Below are 19,726 nucleotides of genomic sequence, written 5' to 3' on the forward strand. Positions count from 1 at the left end.
CAACCAGATCATTGGTACGCATGAGAATTAGTTCGCACCCCATGGGCGATGGGCCCCTCTCTCCTAGTATTCTTCTAGGTCGATTATATAATAGCCCTGGTTCTAGGCTTATTTCCTACAACATCATAAGAATCCTTATCTTTAATTGAATTCACCTTTGTAAAAGGGGCAGTAGAACCTGGACGTCCCACCTTGACCCCATCCCATAATCATGTTAAGTCCCACACTCTCCAACCATAGGCTGACTTTCTTCAGTAGGTTGATTGTTCCTACACCGATCCGATGGATCCCTTTCATCACTCTCTGAACCCCACAAAATAGATTTAGTATAGTCATACCATGGGTATCCAACTGGTGAAGATAGCTCCGACTCACTTTCTATGCTACCAGTCCCTTCATTTGCGTTGGCCAGGAGGTCACTTCTAATATTATTACATCTTTCCTCCGCTGTAGATTGATGAGGACATCCCAGTTCAATAAAAAGGGACCCACCCACCTCTCCATTAAGGCATGGAGAATTAAGAGAACCAATATCACCTGTATTGCAAGAGTCTTCCACCATGACATTTTGATATGCCGTGTCTTCCATGATAGCTAGCTGTCCTTTGTTTGACAAAACATCCACCACCACTTAATTACTAGCTGCCCATTTGGATCTCTTCTTCTTATGTTTTCTTTGCTGTCCACTCTTTTTAGCATTAAAGTCTTTCTTTGTACTAGGATACCCCATCTTAGGAGCCAGCTCATCAACCCCTTCTAAAATCCCCGTCGCTTCCAAAATTTCATATAGAGTTTGGTCAGACTCCTTTAAACCATGCAGAACCTCAGTTTCTATATTGGAGTAAGTCCCTTGGTCTTTGCAAACTGAGTCAAGGGTAGGAGCTATGACTGTAGCGGCATGGGTCAGCACCTCTACATTGGTAGCCTCCTCCTCCATAGTGGCAAGCATCTCGTACCTCCCTCCAATCGCCAACTGCTGCATCCCAGGTGTCTTAGTTGATGACAGCCTTTCATTGCCTCTTTTACTTAGACACAGGGCATTACCGACCCCCTGCACTCCAGCCTTAGCCATAGAAGAATTCCTAAAATGGTTTAGTATGACACAGTTTTCAAGAGGCTCCTCTGATGTCTCATTCAGCCTCTCTCCCTCTGCAATCTCCGTCGGTGGGAAGTACATGAGGGGCAAGACAATCATTTTGACCCACCCTCTATGCTTGGGAGCAAGGGCTACGCCTCTACCCTGCCTACAAAAGTAAATCTGGAGATTTTGATTTGAAGCCCTATTGAGGAATTGGATACCTCCTTAGGATGGAAAATAATCCTTTATTTTTCTTATCCCTGTTTTTTCTTGTTTTACTAACTGCAGAACGTGACACGTGAACAACTTTAAGATTAACGCACCGGATATAATAATACTCACACTATCTTGATCGTTGGTCTCCTTGTTGTCCACGTGTCGCATTCTGCAGGAAGCAAAACAAAGAAAAGCATGGATGAGAAAAACAGAGGATTTATTCCCCTCCCCTCCCCTCCCCTCCCCTTTTTTTTTAAGTCAATTTATTTTATCATTGGTTGTGTGTTAAAATGGATTTGGGCCCTGTTTTGCAGTTTAAGTGTGACAAAATGGGTTCATCTGAACTGGGGCGATGATGGACTGATTACTTTATTTGCAAAGATTTGGAGACTTCTTCGCCCGGTAACTTTAAGATTTTCTGCCTGTGAAGATAGATTTCATGTTGTGTTTTGTTTGTAGTAATGATATATTATGTAACTGCCTATCAACTGTCTGTGATGATGAATTTCGTGTTGTGTTTTGTACGTAGGAAATAGGAGTGGTATATTATGCAACTTGTTAGGATCGGAGAGCTCCCAAGAGGGAAGGTGTGTGTGAAACTGTGAATTGGAATACTAAAATGGAAAGGATAAAAACTGAGTTAAAAAAATTTTCTACAGAGATATTGCGGAAGCTAAGATGATTTTGAATTTACACCCACACTCAAGAAGAAGGAAAGTGAAAGAACAAGCACAAGAGACTCAAGGATTTTAGAGTGGTTGGGAACCTTCCTTATGTACACTACACATGCACTTGGACTTTTCACTACTCTCAATTGCTTTCCTAGGTAGTAATGAAACCCTTACAACTTGTAGATTTTCCACGGATCACTACAAACCAAAAGTGTTTTCCAAGGATCACACCAATACTAATAACAATGTCACTATGCTCAGTTTTTTGGGAATTTTGTTTTTTGTGGCTTTGCTGGAACTAGATGCCTGAGGCGTTGGCTCTGTTTATATGCAGATTGCGACATTCAACTATCAAAATGTTTTGTTCCCTCCATTGCTTTTTCAGGAAATACTTCTAGACAAGGTTATCTGTTTAGTTATACTGATGTTATGATTGAAAATAAATTGGATAGGATAGGACCATATATATATATATATATATATATAAAACAAAGCTCCCAAGAAAGAGAAAAAAAAAAGGGTTTGGCTACCATAAGCAGCCTGTATGGTATGCAATTCTGTTAACTTTTGAGAAAAAGATTACTACCTGATCTTGTAATCCTATAATCAGGCATAAGAGGGTGGCAAAAAGATCACCCTATCACGTGGCTGAAGGTTTGTGTGCCTCTGTTGGTTGGTGCCAGTAATGGCGACGCAACAAAGGCAACCAAGTAGCGATCCCTAGTGCAACTTTCTTTTATAAAAATTCAGAAATTAAAGTTCCATGAATTTGAAGTCTGACTGGAGAGGATCCATGATTCATTTTGCCCTTGGAATGCTACTCTATACTTGTTAGATATAGGTAAGATAGCCATGAAAGTGAAATGAATCAAGCCTCTCTTTGGACCTTTGGTCGATGGTACGTCTGTCTTAGCCGCCCATGAGGTCAAAACGCACTAGGCCAGCCATGGTAATAGCGTGGTTGCGAAAAGAGAGGTAACTCAGTGCACTAGATATGATGCCTGAGACTGACAGCACATATGGCCATGAGGTGAATATGAATTAAGGGAAAAGGTTTCGTCAATGGTTGTCAACTCTCGCTGCCAGTAAAGGGTCGAAAATTACGAAAAATCTCCTTATTTGACACTTACGTAACTTTTACGAAGAGCCTACTACCTAATAGCACCCTCATAGCTTCTGTCGAAAAGTCAATATTGTCTCTATTGCCTTTCGGAATTTGCTAGCTTATAGCTTTGAATTAGCTTCAATCACAATGAAATTAGTTGTGAAATTTCCATTCTATTTCATTCCCTTTATTACACCCGGGAAAGAAAGTCCCTATTCTCCTCTTCTGATCTGATATGATATTTATGCGGAATCCGCTTCTTCAGGTTGGATTATTTCTCTTTTTTTGGGTGCCCTGTTGATCGGGTTTTTTTTTACACCCATGCTGAATGGATTCAGTTTTCACATTCACCATTGGTGCTATAAATGCATAGATGGGGTACCACTAGTGTTTTTTTTAAGATGGAGTGGTGAAGTCTATTGAAGGAAAACTTTTTCCTAAAACATAAACTTTGTTAATTTTTTTCAAATGGGTTCATTCGAGGAGTCAAAATCTTTTGTGGTGAGCTACAGTGAGCATCCAACGGCTTACCGCTTGCTGGGGATAATTTGAAATCTTATTTGAAAGCGACATTTGAACCCCACATAACCTGCTGGCCTGTATAGAGTATTCAAGACTAACAGGGTACATGGTTGAGACTTTTGAGAGTGATAGAAGGAATCCTAAATGAACATGAACATAGTTATTATAGTGCATCAATTAATAACAACTAAAACCTGAGCTTGAGCTTTGTTTGCCAGCTACCTTTCCATATGTAAGCTATTCATAAAAAAGGTTTAGGCACACTCCCCACTTTTCACCTTGAGGCTTGAGAACTCTTCTGGTCAGCTATGTATGTGTTTTGAACTTTCAAGAAAAGGTAGCAGTATATATGGAAAGGCAACTGGTGAAGTTGATTTCCCAACAAAGCCATTGTATTATGATATCCATGATTGTATTTATAGCAATCTCAAGATGGCTTTAGAGTTACCAGAACATAACCAAATATTGAATGGAAGGTGAATGGATGAGGCCGGGTTTTACATAGATGGAATTCACTCAAGGAAAATCCTATGATCAAGGATTAAAGTATCGGTATCGGTCGTCGTATCGGTCGGTCAAAATTAAGATACGTATCGAAGGGTATCGTATCGTATCGGAGTACACTAAGATACACTAAAGATACACACATAAATGGATAGAAAACATTTTTTTAAACACTTTTGCATAAAGAATTTGTTAAAAAAAACTATTGATAACATGTATTATGCATAAACACTAAATTGAGGGTATCATACTAAGAATTCAATGTTTGTAGTTGTCCCATAAATGTAAAATCCTTGTTCCCAGCCTTGATTTCCACTTTAGTTAAAGAGAAATGTGGCTGACAGCAACTTTGGAACAAAAACGTTTAAAAAATTGTGTTTTTCTGAAAAATTACCCATCTTGGCCATTATATGACCGTAGCGCACTGTATCGGTACATACCGATACGTGCCGATATGTACTGATATATATCGATACTCACCGATACGTGTCGATATATACCGATACGTACCGATATATACCGATACGTGTCGATAAATACCGATACGTACCAATACATACCGAAACGTACATTTTACCTCAATTTTATAATTTCCATGGAGTCGTATCGAGGCATGTATCGTATCGATGTGTATTGGTGGTGTATTGATGCATATCGGTATGTATTGTACGATATATATCGATACGAAAGGATTTTAAAAATTTCATGTATCGTATCGATGTGTATCGTATCGGTCGGCTAAATTTAAGATACGTATCGGAGGGTATCGTATCGGTATCGGAGATACTTAAAACCATGCCTATGATGGATTCCATTTGTGTGGATTAGATCGTATGAAAATGGTTCTCATGGAAAACCTGATCCACACTCTGTTTTCTTAACTAGAGATATCATTAATTTGCTGACCAATTGTAAGGGTGTTAATCCGTTCAGTTCTAGTGTAGATGATTCGATTCAGTGCAAGATTTTTTAGATAAAACCAAAATTGAATCATTTAATTTTATATATTAAAATTGAAACCATTTGTAAATGTTTTAGTTTAAATGGTGTTCTTATGTTTCTAATGTTTTATCTGAATAATTTCTTTACCTTTAAAATTTTTAATGAAATGCATGTAAATTATGCACCTAACATCTTGGGGCCACCGCACGAGAGTTTCCATCTCGGATTGACCTGGTCCTGTGTAAGCGGCATCACAGTGACTTCAGGGACTAGTCAGGTCAAAGATCCGGGCACCCTGTGTATCAAAAAAAAAAATATTTTTATAGGATTTTTTTCAATAGTTGTTTAATGTAAACCTTTAATTTTTTTTTTTTTATTGAAATATATGTAAACTTAACATTGAATGTTAATCAGTTTAAGGCTTACTCATGATTTAAACTTTAAAATCAAAACCAAATCACAGTTTCAATTTTAAAACCAAAATTGAACCATTAAACAAATAATTTCATGGTTTTAATGTAAATGGTTCGACTTCGATAAATGATTTTGTTTTAAATTCACATCCTTAACCAATTGAACACTCCTCCTCCTTCCCCCCTACTCTCTCTCTCTCTCTTGGAAAATATGTAGGGAAGCCAAATCCTGTAAATCCCACGCATGTCTCGTGTGAAGGTGGGGAAGGATGACGTTGAATCCATTAAGAATAAAATGTTGTCTTCTTCTCCTTTTCTAATTTGTATTATCTCATGTCCATGATACCTTTGGAGCATTGTTTACACCAAACGGTAGTTGGAGCTTTTTTTAAGTATGATTGGTCTGGTCACGCATGTCAAGTTTTTGGATCTATCGATCATATATGAAACCCATGCTTATGGACGGAAGCTTCCCTGAAGCAGAATTCAAAAACCTGAAGTCTCTATTAGGATGGAAGCAAAGAAGGGATATCTGCGGGTAAATCTCTTCCATCTCAGAGAACCTTTTTATGACTTAATTTTTTCATTCTACTATAGATGATCGTCACTGATTTACGGAAGCTCGTGAATAATAAAATCATATAGTTTTCTTAGTAAAAATTCTTAGTTATTTGGATTTGTTTATTTAAATCCGTGGGTTGCCCAAATGGTTAAGGCGAATTGGGGATTGTGTGGATAGACGTACAGTCCCAAAGGTGCGCGTAAACTAGCCTGGACATCTTGGTTAACAAAAAAAAAAGATTTATCTAATCTTGATCTTGAAAGATTCTTTCATTTTTATTTGTTTTAAGAGCTTTGATTTTTCTCATCACGGAAGTCGGCAGCGTCTCTATGAAAAATCCATAAATAACCGTCTTTTCTTCAATCAACAATACCATTTCTTCCACCAAAAATCTCAAATGTTCAGGTATCATCATTCTCTTAACATAAAAGGAAAACATATTAGATAAGCCCAACACACATCATATAAGGTTTTGGTATCTAGAACACAATATATGATTAGAACTTTTTAGGTTTAACACTAATGAATCTAACTCTAATGGAAATGGAAAGAATAAAAGTCACATTCAAGAGTATCATGTGCCTTATGAATATCTAACTTTAATCAAATGCATCCATCAAGAAGATTCTTATGCATATTATTAGTCAACTCAGATGCCATACTAATATTGGAGAAAATAACATTCTTTTTTAAAGGCACCTTGCTCTTCATAAGTTTTGGAACCAACTTGTAAAAGAAATTTCTCATACAAATAGGAAGAAATTTTGTCTAATGATCTTGCACATTCAATCCTTAGGATCAAAGAGAAAGAGTTGCTATTTACCCCTTATTATGAAAAAAAAAAAGGCTTCTCGGATTGATTACCCTTTGAGATGTCCCATGCATTATATAAGTCAAGTTAAGAATCATTGCAAACACTCCGATCAAGCAACACATATACATTTTTCTTTTTCCTATTGTTGTTCTAGATGAATTTATTACCGGAAGTAGGGAAGATGTATTAAAGAAAACACCAAAAAACATGAAGAAAATAAACTAATTAAATCAAAGATGATACATGGATTCAATGTGGTTCACACACCAATATGATGTAGTACATCCATAGATGAAGCTGAAGATGATTCACTATATAATGAAATAAAGATTACAATGGAGATCTCTCATAAATGCCTAAATACACAACAAGAACTCTCACATAGAAACCCTAACTCAAGAAATCTCTAAATCACTCTTTTTCTTCTCCTACTTGCTCAACAAGAAAATAAAGTAAATATAATACTCTTTCAAGTCAAGTCAATCCATCGAGTTATATCATGATGCGGGGATAGACAAGATCAATGATGAGCTCTAGGCCTCTGCTACTATCACAAACCTTAAAAAAATTCCCATTTAAATCACCATAAAAAATGTCGGAGCAGAGGGCATTCAAAACAATTACAAGAATTCATGACACAAATAACAATGTCAATTTTATACGAATTGTTGATTCACAATTAATGGAAGTGAGTATCCATCATGGGATGACCGAAAAGGCTTGGTGTCACTCTTAATAATTACCTCATGGAAATTTAATTGTGGCCCAAGTTTTGGACGTGATATCTACATTATTAATTAACCATGGTCAAAATTTCAGACCTATTCTAGTTCTTCAAAGCTTTGGACAAATTTAGAAAGTCTAAATGTGAATTTTAAAATTTAAATGACCATACAAGAATTATTGAAAAAATTAAGGAAAATATCCATAGAATTTTGCAATGACTTGCAAAATAATCATTCTATGTTCTGAAAAGTATGAGGCATGACATATAGTGTTATTTTTTAATTACGTAAGAAATAATTAAAAGATGGATGCACCTTGTTGTCACCGAGGTGATGGAGTAGAAGTTATACATTCAAATTATTTCTTTTGTTTGTTCTCAAAAGTTATTAAATTTAGGGGTAAAAAGGGGTTTTCAAATAAATTGAAAGTGATTTATCATTATATCATTTTCAAGAACTATCATTGTCCACGCAAAATGACAAGATCTATCCTCATGGAAAGAAAAGATGTGATTTATAAAAAGAAAAAAAAAATTAAATTACAGCTTCTTTTTCACCAAACTAGGTTACAACAAAAATTCCCCAAAGTGATAGATAAATATACATTGTAAAGAAAAAAAGAGAAGGGCTAGCATTACACTAGTAAAAACTTAAGGGGTGGGATATTATTTGTGTTCTTCTCTTAGTTGGCTTGATGCCTAGTGGTTTTTTATTATCTCTTTCTTTTTGTATTCTCTCTGAATTTCCCTCGAAACTTGATCCAGCTATTGGGATATGCGATTGTTTGTGGTGCGGAGTTTTTTTTTTTTTTTCCCTCTTTCCCTTTATCTCTCTCTCTCTCTCTCTCTCTCTCTCTCTCTCTATTTATTTATTTATTGTGCTAACAAGGAAACCCTCGAACCTACCTAATTTTACGATTTAGGTTCAAGGATGAACCCCAATTACATGCAGTCACACTTAACCCATGTAACATACTAGTCGTTGGGAGACTTGAAAACCAACATTGTGGTAGTGCTAATATTTCTATAATAGAAATTAGCATGATTGACAATATGAACATTTTTCTCTTAACCTACAAAAGTGCTTTCGCCTATCTTATTCTACCACTAGCAGAATTTCAAGGTAGGAGAGAACTCCACAAGATTTGACTATTTCTATTAACAACACCAACAAATAAATAAGATTATTATGATTATTATCATCCATCACCAGTGGTGCTTTTGGGGAGAGAAAGAAGGAACCATAAAGTAAAATAACTTTTTCTGGCAGCAATAAAACAACTCTTCCATTTTTTTTTTTTTGGTTCAAGTAGATCTTCCAGTAGCGGAAGAGTCATGGAGGCAAACCGACTATATCTATTTATTTATTTATTTATTTATTATTATTATTATTATTATTATTATTATTATTATTATTATTATTATTATTATTATTATTTACCCTTTTATCATTTTTATTGGGGGAGTAGTGACAAACGTCTCATTCGTCAACCATCTTATTTCTCAAGTAGCTAGGATTGTTTAATGGAAATATGTTTCCTTATTAATGGAAACCTAACTACCTGCTTGAGAATGACACTTTTTTAAGAGGAAAATTTCCTTCACCCATGACTGGATTCCTTTATCAAAGGGTTCAGATGATATGCAGAGTGTATCGGACAATATTGGGGTCATATAATCGACTTCATATGATAAGGATAGAGTATTTATGATTCTAGATTGATATACTTTTCTTTCATCCATGGTGGAAGAAAACCTTAACTTTTTCCATTATTTCGTGGCACTTAATTATGAAGTAACAACTCTCAGTATGTGTGTCTCTAATCCCCTATTAGCCATTATCAGGTCTATATAAATAACACTTTGACAAATCAGGTGGGTTCAAATTTTACATACAAGTTAGTCACATCCCAATTCGGGTGTCTGTATAAAGATTTTTATTACTCATGGTAAATGTTGAAATTTTTTAATTAGATGAGAACCGAAAGAGGGGTGTAGGGCTTTTCTGATGAAGTTTAAAAAGAAAGAGGCCAAATCTTCTCCTAGACCATGACTTCCTACAACAATCTCATATCCTTCACTGCTCGCACCCAGAGGTGGCTCCCACACCCCTTTGGGCGGTGTAAGATTATTACAGGAGGTCATAATCGATGAGAGTATTTGGATTCTAAAAAGAAGGAGCTCAAATGTGGACCCATCCATCTGAAAAAGAACAAGTTAAAATGACCATTAAAATTATGCAATCACACTACGCAATCTCATTCTGTCTCTTTCAACTAATAGTTTAGCCTAGGACGACGATCCATCTTCATAGCACCAACCTTTTGTGCTGCTCTATTCCAAATTGATAAGTGGGGTAAAATAGTTAAACCCTAACTCTTCTATTAATCGGACATCCATGTGCATCCATGCATTTACATGCATAAAAAAGATGAAAGCAAACATCATCACTCAATTCTTAAAATTTTTTAACTTAATCATGAAGTCAATAAGCCAAATAAACTTCCTTTTCAGGAAATTAAAAAAGAAAAAAAAAAAGCAAAAGATTTTTTAAAAGGAAGAGTTTCCTATGCAACATAAACCAAAACTCAATCAGCGACAAATGCCAAAAAGGTTCTGGACAAAAATAGTAACCCATTCTTTATGGGGAAAGCTAACTGTCACTCAGTTTTCTGAGTATAGGTATTGGATTGGCCAAATGGTATCAGTATTGGCTAAGGTTTATACTGATATTTTGTTGATCTGGGATTGGATATTGATTTCCGTATCACATCAAGGGGTAAAATCATAATTTTTTTTTTTTTAATGAAAAATAGAGGTAAAACTGTCCGACTTAAGTCAATATAGATTGATCCGAATCAATATTGATGGAGATAGATATCGAATCAATTCCTGAGATTTAAATTCCCTACTTTCTTTTAAGACTTCTCTCTTCTAGTTGGTTAGGTTATGGATTAAAAATTAAAGCAGAAAAATTACTAAGCATTCCCTAATTTCTTTTAGGACTTCTCTCTTCTTATTATAGTAAATAGAAAAAGAGCATGTATTAGTATGATGGATAATCCTGTCCATAATGAACACTAGCTTAACATAGTGATGACAGCTTCTGCTTGAAGAGCCAACACTTAAGGGAGGAGATAATGGAATCAAATCCTATCATATACGGGTGTGTGTAGGAGTAGGTGACTATTAACCCTACTAGCATCCAGTAAGCTGGCGACTGACCATTGGCCAACGGCACTCACTAGGATAAGATAAAAATAAATAAATAAAAATCATGTCCATAGGGTATCTTTAGATGGACCACCTACTTTTATTACATAGGAGACTTGATTGATGCTGAAATTTTGTACAGAGGAGATAGATTCAAAGATTCCCTATGAGCTCGGAAGACAAATTTCAATCCAAATGGAATTGATCAAGTGACAAAATAATTCTTTCAAGAACCTATGACAACCAATGCTTGACAATGCTTAGACTATCATCAAGAAATTACATTAAAAAAGGGAAACATATATAATTAGACCTAAAGAATGAAATTTGTCAAATGGCCAATCTAGACAAATTTCTAAATATCGATCCAATGGTTAGAAATACCATAACTTCAATCCATATAGCACAACTAGGTGGGTCGGCCATAGATAGATACTTTATCTACGTTCTTAAATCCTTTTTCCAGAAGAAGAAAGCCACATTGACACACATGAGAAGCTTATTCTCTCAGGAATCCGTCTATATAAGTAGAGGATATGGACACATTGAGATACACCCAAGAAGAAATAGGAAATATTAGTGGGATAGATCAGTCGATGGCATCCATCCTTCAAGAATTTGTTTCTTTATATTTTCTTTATCTGATATAGAGCTGGTCTATTCCCCTCCTAATAGTTTATCAACAAAGATAAATCATCTTATTTCAGATGGATTCAAGTGAGAACCTCAGTGCTTCAGATGAAGAATTGGAGACAGGCAACCATGGAACAGAAGAAATTCAGCAACAACTGCAAATTCTTCAATCTCTCATCCCCAATTCAACCCAGGTCTATATTCTTCTTCTTCTTGTGTTTTCCATCTTTCTGCACAATAATGGCTATTCTTTGGATAATCATTTTTTTTTTTTTTAAGTAACTAAGAAAGAAAACAAGATGTTAATGAAGTGGAGCTGAATCATAGGGCTACATCTAGGGATTCTTTTACGTGGGTTTTGTTTTTCTTAATTTATTTATTCTTCTTCTTCTTGTCAGTCTCTTCCTCAATTTTGTGGGATGTTCAGGAAAGACCTAGATATAGATTTCACAGACTTTTTTCAGTATATTTCTGGTTGTGGTTTGGTTCTTCCTTACTGCTGATGGCAATGTCGAAGGTGAAGGAAAGATTAATAAAACAATAGTGTCTTTTTATAGCTGTCTGGGTATGCCTCGACGTTAATATATTCCTTCTCATGCTCTCACTGTTTGTGATAGACTGATGCAAGATCGATCCTCGAAGACGCTTCAGATTATTTGCTAAGAATTAATCAAGAGATAGAGAAAACTGAGAAAGAACTATCACAAAGAACAGAAGGAGATGGGAGCTCATCAGGAAGAGGGACAGGGATAAATGCTACTACTACTACTACTCCAGTTCCCCACATACTGAGGGTAATAATGAAGAGGATTCTTTCTTTCAGTTATGTTAAATATACAAGTAGATATATATATATATATTTGATAATGATTCCTAGGTAGGGTTAATCAAATGAAGAAGAAGAAGAAGAAGAATAGTAATAATTAATCCTCCTCTATATCTTATTAACTTGGTAGTAGCATGTGAGCTGTAAATTAAAACAGGTGGAAACAGAGAAACTGATGGGGAACAGATTTGTAGTGAAGATCATTTGGAAGAAAGGAGCAGGGGTAGCTGCTCACGTGCAACGCGTGATTGAGTCCTTGGAGTTGAAGGTTAAGATGACTTCTATTAATATAGTTGACGAGAAAAACCCTCATGAGATGATAACCACAGTATTCCTCGAGGTACCCTACTGTAATTTACGATAAATATCTCTCTCTCTCTCTCTCTCTCTCTCTCTCTCTCTCTCTCTCTCTCTCTCTCTCTTCTTTATTTCAGCTGCTTCTTTTTTGGGTAGAAATTTATTTCAGCTACTTCAACAACATAGAAAAAAAATCTTGTTATAACCACGGTTCATGAAAAATATGAAAAATATCGTAATTTTAATGTTTGAATTTTTAGTATGATAATTCCTTTTTTATTAATGAGGGTAAATTATTATGTTTTCCATAAATAGTACTGCATCAAAAAAAAATTTTTTTTTTTTAATCCTTTTTATCCCTATGACTTTTAGGAATAAAATAAGGGCAATGATGTATCTTTCTTGTTGGTTATTTTGTTCCTCCCCTTCCCTCCCCTCTCCCCTTGGTATTCTTTGTTGAGGCTTGGCATTTGGGTAGCCGATGAGGCTTTTGTTTTCTTAATATATTTTCATCCATAATTAAAAAAAAAAATACTTAACGAAAGAAAGAATGTTATATCTTCTAAATTTACCACTTTCCTGACAATAAGTTATACATATACATTACCCAATAAGTAATAATTTTATAATTTCTCTTAAACCATAGACCTTTTTTGTTTACTTACTTCTATTTCATTTGTTGCTACAATTTTTTTTTTTTTTTACAAACTATCGGTGCTAAGTTCTGTTATGATTGATCAGATCAATATGATTAATACCAGTTTGCTTCTGAAATCATAGTGTTTTTTTCTTTATTGGAAGCATTAAATTAGTTAGATCTATACCTTTTGATTAAAATGGCTTCTCACAGTTTTTGTGTGAAATATTGAAATTGAAAAAAAAAAATTATATATATATATATATAATCACCCCATCATCTTCAGGTACATCCTAGGGCTTTTCTTATTTATTTTCTCTCTCCTTCTTGACCATTGTAAGCTTCCAATAGACAATATCATTCCCCACATTGACATGGATATGGTGTGGAAGATTCCTCCAATGCTGACAGGGTGGGGAACCATAAGAATATAATTTACATTATCTCATGATGAAAGTGCTCTCTCATAGGCCACAGTTTGAGTATTGCTATAGTCAAACTTATCATTGGATGGATATTAATTACAACATTTTGAATTAGCTACACATGTTGAACATGGGCTGCTATCTCAACCATATGATCATGTTTTGATCTTTCATTTTTTATTTTCAAATATTTCAGGTAAAAAATAAATAAAAAATTTCTTTTTTCATTTCATTTAATCTCTTTGTTGTTCTTTGAAGGCGATGAACGAGACGCCAATAACTGAAGAGGAGCTCCATGATCAGATAATGGCCACAGCTGCAAGGCTTGGTGTTACATAATCATAATTTGTTGTTAGGACGAGTATGGGTACGTTTGTAAACAACCACATGCATGCTTCTTTTTTTTAAGCATATGTGAAAGTTGTTCATTGTTCAAGGAGTTTTTAATGTGGTTTAGATAAGGGGAGTTTATATGTTGCTTGACCATAAGACCTATTGAAATCTTTCACCATTTCTCAGGTACTAAGTTGGGTAATTAGCAAAGGTAGTGTGGAGAGTTAAGGTCATGAATCTAATGCCTAAGAAATTGGGATGTGAGGTCATGGAGTAAGTCATTAAACATTTAGCACAGTTTTCTATATTATTCTTACAGTTCTTGTTGCTTGTAATTTAATTTCCTATAATTAGTAGAGAAGATGATTGTGGAGGGGAAGCCATGCAAGGCTGGTCTGTAGTTGCTTTGGTTTTGGTTTTTAACGATAATTTTTTTTTTCCTTAAATAACAAAAGTGAATGAAGGGATAAATTTATATTGATCTTGAAAATTTTGTTTTCATAATTCTTCTTAGATCATAATCATTTTCATTTTTGTATGGAAAAAAGAAAAAACTCTTAAGATGATATTGAAGGTGTGGCTTAAACAAACCATTGGATAGATAGTACACCCTTAGAATTAGTCACATATGAAGGGATGTTTCCATTCTATTGATTAGTATACAATAATTAATTATATTTGCAATGCGCAAATATAAGATTGTATAATAATCTTGACACAGCCAAACGAATTTGTATTGAAACTTACCAAGTGGACATACACATTATCAACAGTGGATTAATTAACCTCATTTTTTTTTTTTTAATTTAAGACTATAAAAATTAATGTATCAAAAAAAAAAATAATAATAATAATAATATAATAGAAATTAGAGGTACCAAAGATAAACATGAAAAAGAACATCAAAGAAAGCCTAACCTCAAGGTTTCAATGAGAACTGATATGACTATTTAAAGTCGATGAAGGAACCACCATACTAAGCTTTGAACATCTTGTCCCAACTTTGTATGAGATTTGCATAATTGGTAAACTTTTCTTTAACAGTACATAAATTGTGTGACTCAAAATGGGCCTTTAGCTATGGTGGGCACTTTCTTTCTCAGGGTCAAAGGTCCCTTGGTAGTTAGGTTAGGAGCAAAGGATGACTCAAGGGGAATAAAGGCAAAGTGGAACTCATGATGTGGTTGAAAAAGGTAAAGCTTATGACTTTGATTTATGTGCCTTCCTAATGGATGATTACGTACAGTGATCATACAACTCCTCTCTGAGTAACCTGTTGTACCACAACAGTGCACATATGTTAAAGTATGCATTGAAACTTGCTTAGCTATGAAGTGTATAAGTCTGAACATGAAAGGGTCAAAGAGGGATATACATCAAAATATATATGCCCCCATAGCCAATAACATATTTTCAGTACATATAATCAAGATAAATATACGGATTTGATAAACAAAAGTGTGTCCTCAAGAAGTTTTTTTTTTTTCGATAGATAGAATCACTTTATTGCAAAAAAGAGGAAAAGAGAATGGGGGAGGGATATACAAAACTCAGCCAAACAGCATACAAAGAACCAAGCTCATGAGCTGGGCTCAAGCAAAAAGAAGTAAAACAAAGAGGAAGAACTTAACCACACTTCAAAACATCAATCCATCTCTGAATGACTGATAATTCCCAACCCCTAACTCTCATGTAGCCAAGCCACATGGATATCCCAATTGATAACTAGGAACAAGTTTCTACCCGACCTCTTTCCTTCAATAGATGAGACTACACATTTATCACGAAAATCCTGCTTGATATCTTTCAAAATCATTAGTTTTGTTCTGGTCTTGTTCTGAAAAATTCTTAAATTTCTCTCCCTCCATAGTTGGCTTATGGTGGAGCAAAAAGCCAACTTACCAATCGATCCAATGGAGTCACCCCCGAACTCCTTTGCCACCCACAAAGCTTCGGCCTCAACATTGGAAGAAAATGGATGAAAGGGGGTACAAAGGCCTCAAATGTCCTTCCAAATATGGCCAATAAAGACGCATTCAAAAAATAGATGGTTACGAGACTCTAAACCAGCCCAACAAAAGCAGCAGAATGCCAACGCTTGAACCTTCCTTTTGATGAGCTGATCCACTGTTCGGAGGGCATCAACTATGCATCTCCAAGAGGTGAATGATTGACGAGGAATGCTTGTTCGGAACCATATTGCAGAGAACCATCCTACCTTAGGATTAGCCTGACGCACCAAGTCCCAAGCTGATCTAGAAGAGAAGATACATGTTTTAGAAGCCTTCCAAATCATTCTGTCAAAATCAACTCTTCTAAATCTACTTCTTGTAGGGAGAGAATCCCATATGCTAAGAAAATCCTCAGAGATCGTACGAAAAGTATTCCATTCACCATTCCTTAAAATTGTATGCACAAGAGCCATTCTTCCCGAACCAATACCATACCGAATGCGCTCACTAAAAGTGTTGAGGAGGACACCAAAGGGGTGCCAAGGGTCAAGCCACAGATTAGTATTAAGCCCATTACTAATGATAAATTGAACAAATGGTTCAACCTTGTCTCTATATTTCAATACTTTCCTCCACACCCAGGAGCAATTCTTCAAAACCCAAACAATCCACAATGAGTCATTTTTTAAGTACCTGTGATACACCCATTTCACCCAAAGGCTATCTTTCTTAGAGGCAATCCACCAAATTTGTTTGAAAATACCTGCCAAGTTCATGTCATTGATTCTCTTTATGCCAAGGCCACCTTCTCTTTTGGGCTTACAAACTGCATCCCAGGAGATGAAGTGGATCTTACGATCTAGATTAGGGCCAGACCAAAGAAAGTGAGAAAACATAGATTCCAACTTCTTCTTAACCTTCCTGGGAATGGAAAAGATACCTGACCAAAAGATGTAACCACCTTGAAGGACCGAATTGATAAGCTACAGTCTCCCTGCAAAGGATAAAGCGAGATTTTCACCCTTCAAGCTTTTTGCGAACCATCTCAAACAATGGGGAACAATCCTCCACTCTCAATTTCCCAGAGATTAGGGGAACACCTAAATATCTAATGGGCAGATGAGTTTTCTGAAATCATGTCATACCCAACAAATCCTGCCTACAAGCTTGGGGGATGCCTCCCAAAAATAATAGAGGATTTGGAATTGTTCAATTTGAGACCCGAACACATCGAGAAGGAATCCAACACCTCCAAAACTGCTGAAATGGAATCTCTTTCAGCTTTAGCAAATAACATGAGGTCATCAGCAAACATAAGATGAGATAACTGAAGAGCCTTACACCTGGAGAGGAGTTGAAGCTTGTTTTCTTGAACTAAAGTTCTCAACTTCATAGATAAGGGCTCCATGGCTATAGTAAACAAATATGGAGACATCGGGTCCCCCTGTCTTATTCCTCTACCGCCAATAAAGTACCTAGCTGGACTTCCATTGACAATAATAGAAAACATGGCTGAGTCGACACACCCTTTAACCCACTGAGTGAATCTATCCAGAAAGCCCATACAAGACATAGTATCATACAAAAATTCCCTATTTAAGGAATCGTAGGCTTTATGTAAATCAATTTTTAGCACAACTGAAGGGAATGAATTTTTTCGAGTAATCCCCCTCACTATGTCATGACAGACTAAAATGTTATCCACTATTGACCTCCCTTTGATAAATGCCAACTGGCATAGGGAGACAACATTTCCCACCACCGCCTGGAGTCAATTAGCTAAGATTTTTTTTATAAATTTATATAGCACATTACATAAGGCGATGGGATGGAAACCACTAAACTTTGAAGTGTTAGAAGACTTAGGAATTTAGCAAATAAAATTGAAATTCACTGATCGGGGCATAAAGGAGTGGAGAAAGAGAAAACTACCGATTGTTCGCCGTCGTCTCTTCACCAACAATATCCCATGCTGATTTGAAGAAGTGTATGTTGAAGCTGTCCGGACCTTGTGCTTTGTTCTCTTTGAAAGAGAAAACTACCTCATTGACTTCATCAATAGAAACCTCCCTCACCAACCATCTCTAATGATCATCTGAAAGTACAAAATCCATAACTAAACCATCTGGCCTATGGAGTGGCTCCCTTTGACCCCACCCAAAAATCTTCTTAAACTAAAGCATCACCTCTTGTTTGATTAACTCTGGGCTGTAAACAAAGGAACCATCTTCTCTCTTAACTTCAAGGATGTTATTGTGGTTTTGCCTACTCTTCACAGCCTTATGGAAAAATCGATTGTTCCCATCGCCCAATTGAAGCCACTGAAGATGAGACTTCTATTTTAAGAAGGATTCTTCCACCCTAAGAGTTGTTGACAATCGTGCCTTTGCTTCCCTTTCCTTCACCACAAACTCTACATTGGAAGGATCCCTCGATAACAGAACTTGAATACTTAGAAGATCCCTCTCTGCAACCTTTACTGCTTCAAACACATTCCCAAACCCAACCTTATTCCATGCCTTTAGCTCAAATTTAACTTTCCTATGTTTAGAAGATAGACGGGTAAGAGGATTCAAGGAGTCATCGACGAGCTTCACCCAACCTCTAAGAACCAGTTCCCTATACTCCTCATGGTCTGTCCAAGCATCAATAAAACGAAAGGGCTTAGGACCAAAGTTCTGTTGATCAAAGATAGAAAGCTTGATGGGGCTATGGTCGGAGAAGTCCCCAAGTCAGTGAACTGCCTTCGAGGACGACGGGGAGCGGGGGTTGCATCTTGCTCAATCACAAATGGCATTGCCGGAGTAGGCAAGGCTGGCGCTGTGGGAAGAATCGCCATCGTAGCAGTAGACCCTGAATTCCTCTGTTGGGTAGGAGGTTTTCTGTTGCTACAAGCCTCCTTAGCAAGTTTGCTGTACTTGGGGAGCTCTTCTTGGGCGAGGGCATCTTCGACCTGCTGGGCTGCCATTCTGAGTCCATCAAATGTCAATATTGCCTGGCCAAACAACACATCCTTGTAGGGACCACACACCGACCTTATAATCATGGCAATATGATCTTGCTCACTTGGTCGATCCCTCATCATGGATGCTTTGTCACGAAAATGCCTCAAATACTCGGTGAACCCTTCATTCGGCATTTGCCTATGCCTTGTCTAAAGACATAAGCTAATGGTGAGCCGCACCAGTTAGAGAGAATTGAAAAGCTTGCCCCAACATTTCATCTATGAACTGTTGTAACCCGGCAGTCACTGAGAGGGGGGGTGAATCAGTGAGTCCAATTTCGATCCCTAAAAACCTGTCCGATGTCTGGCCAGGAAAAACCTGATATACCTGTCCCTGTTTGCACACAGTCGTATGCATACTCAGCCTCTCATAGGCACTTCCAAGTGTGCACACCCATTCCACATTCCACGCACTTCAATATAAAATGCAAACAACAAGCACGCACAACACAGGGTTTTTACGAGGTTCGGCAATTTGCCTACATCCCTGGAGTAGTGTTTGTAAAGGCTTCATACCTACTCAATACACTACTTTTGACTGCACCCACAGTTAGGAGCACCTACACCCAATTTTCTCAAGCCGAAGCTGAGATGACATTCATAGTACCGATACAATGTGTAGCACCTACTACACGGGAGCACCCACTCCCGGTGCTTAGCACCCACTAAGCACACAATAAATAATACAGTAAATTGGGGCTTATATCAATGCCCTACAGTTAAGCCTTGCCTAGCAATTACATCCACAACTAGCTAGCATGCTTACAGTTCATCCACAACTAACCTAGCATATATACATTCATCCACAACTAACCCTAGCATACATACATACATATAATGTAAAATCAAAGGTTA

General features: G+C 36.5%; 1 protein-coding gene and 1 long non-coding RNA gene across 4 annotated transcripts; both read left to right on the forward strand.

Moving 5' to 3' along the window:
• Positions 1-1,578: 1,578 nt before the first annotated feature.
• Positions 1,579-2,237, forward strand: LOC122091427. The gene is made up of 2 exons (XR_006143928.1): positions 1,579-1,696; positions 1,824-2,237. It is a non-coding gene; the product is annotated as an uncharacterized LOC122091427 (long non-coding RNA).
• Positions 2,238-11,306: 9,069 nt separating this feature from the next.
• Positions 11,307-14,250, forward strand: LOC122059599. 3 transcript variants are annotated; one of them, XM_042622494.1, is made up of 5 exons: positions 11,307-11,591; positions 12,015-12,191; positions 12,357-12,563; positions 13,841-13,949; positions 14,102-14,250. In XM_042622494.1, exons 1-4 carry the CDS (start codon positions 11,472-11,474, stop codon positions 13,919-13,921), a joined length of 585 nt encoding a protein of 194 aa, XP_042478428.1. In that variant the 5' UTR covers positions 11,307-11,471; the 3' UTR covers positions 13,922-13,949; positions 14,102-14,250. The 3 variants fall into 3 exon arrangements, with proteins under 3 accessions (XP_042478428.1, XP_042478420.1, XP_042478438.1); XM_042622486.1 differs by having other exon boundaries at positions 11,308-11,591; positions 13,841-14,250; XM_042622504.1 differs by having other exon boundaries at positions 11,309-11,591; positions 12,381-12,563; positions 13,841-14,250.
• Positions 14,251-19,726: the final 5,476 nt, after the last annotated feature.

This window comes from Macadamia integrifolia, chromosome 2 (assembly GCF_013358625.1).
Source record: "Macadamia integrifolia cultivar HAES 741 chromosome 2, SCU_Mint_v3, whole genome shotgun sequence".
NCBI lineage: Eukaryota > Viridiplantae > Streptophyta > Magnoliopsida > Proteales > Proteaceae > Macadamia > Macadamia integrifolia.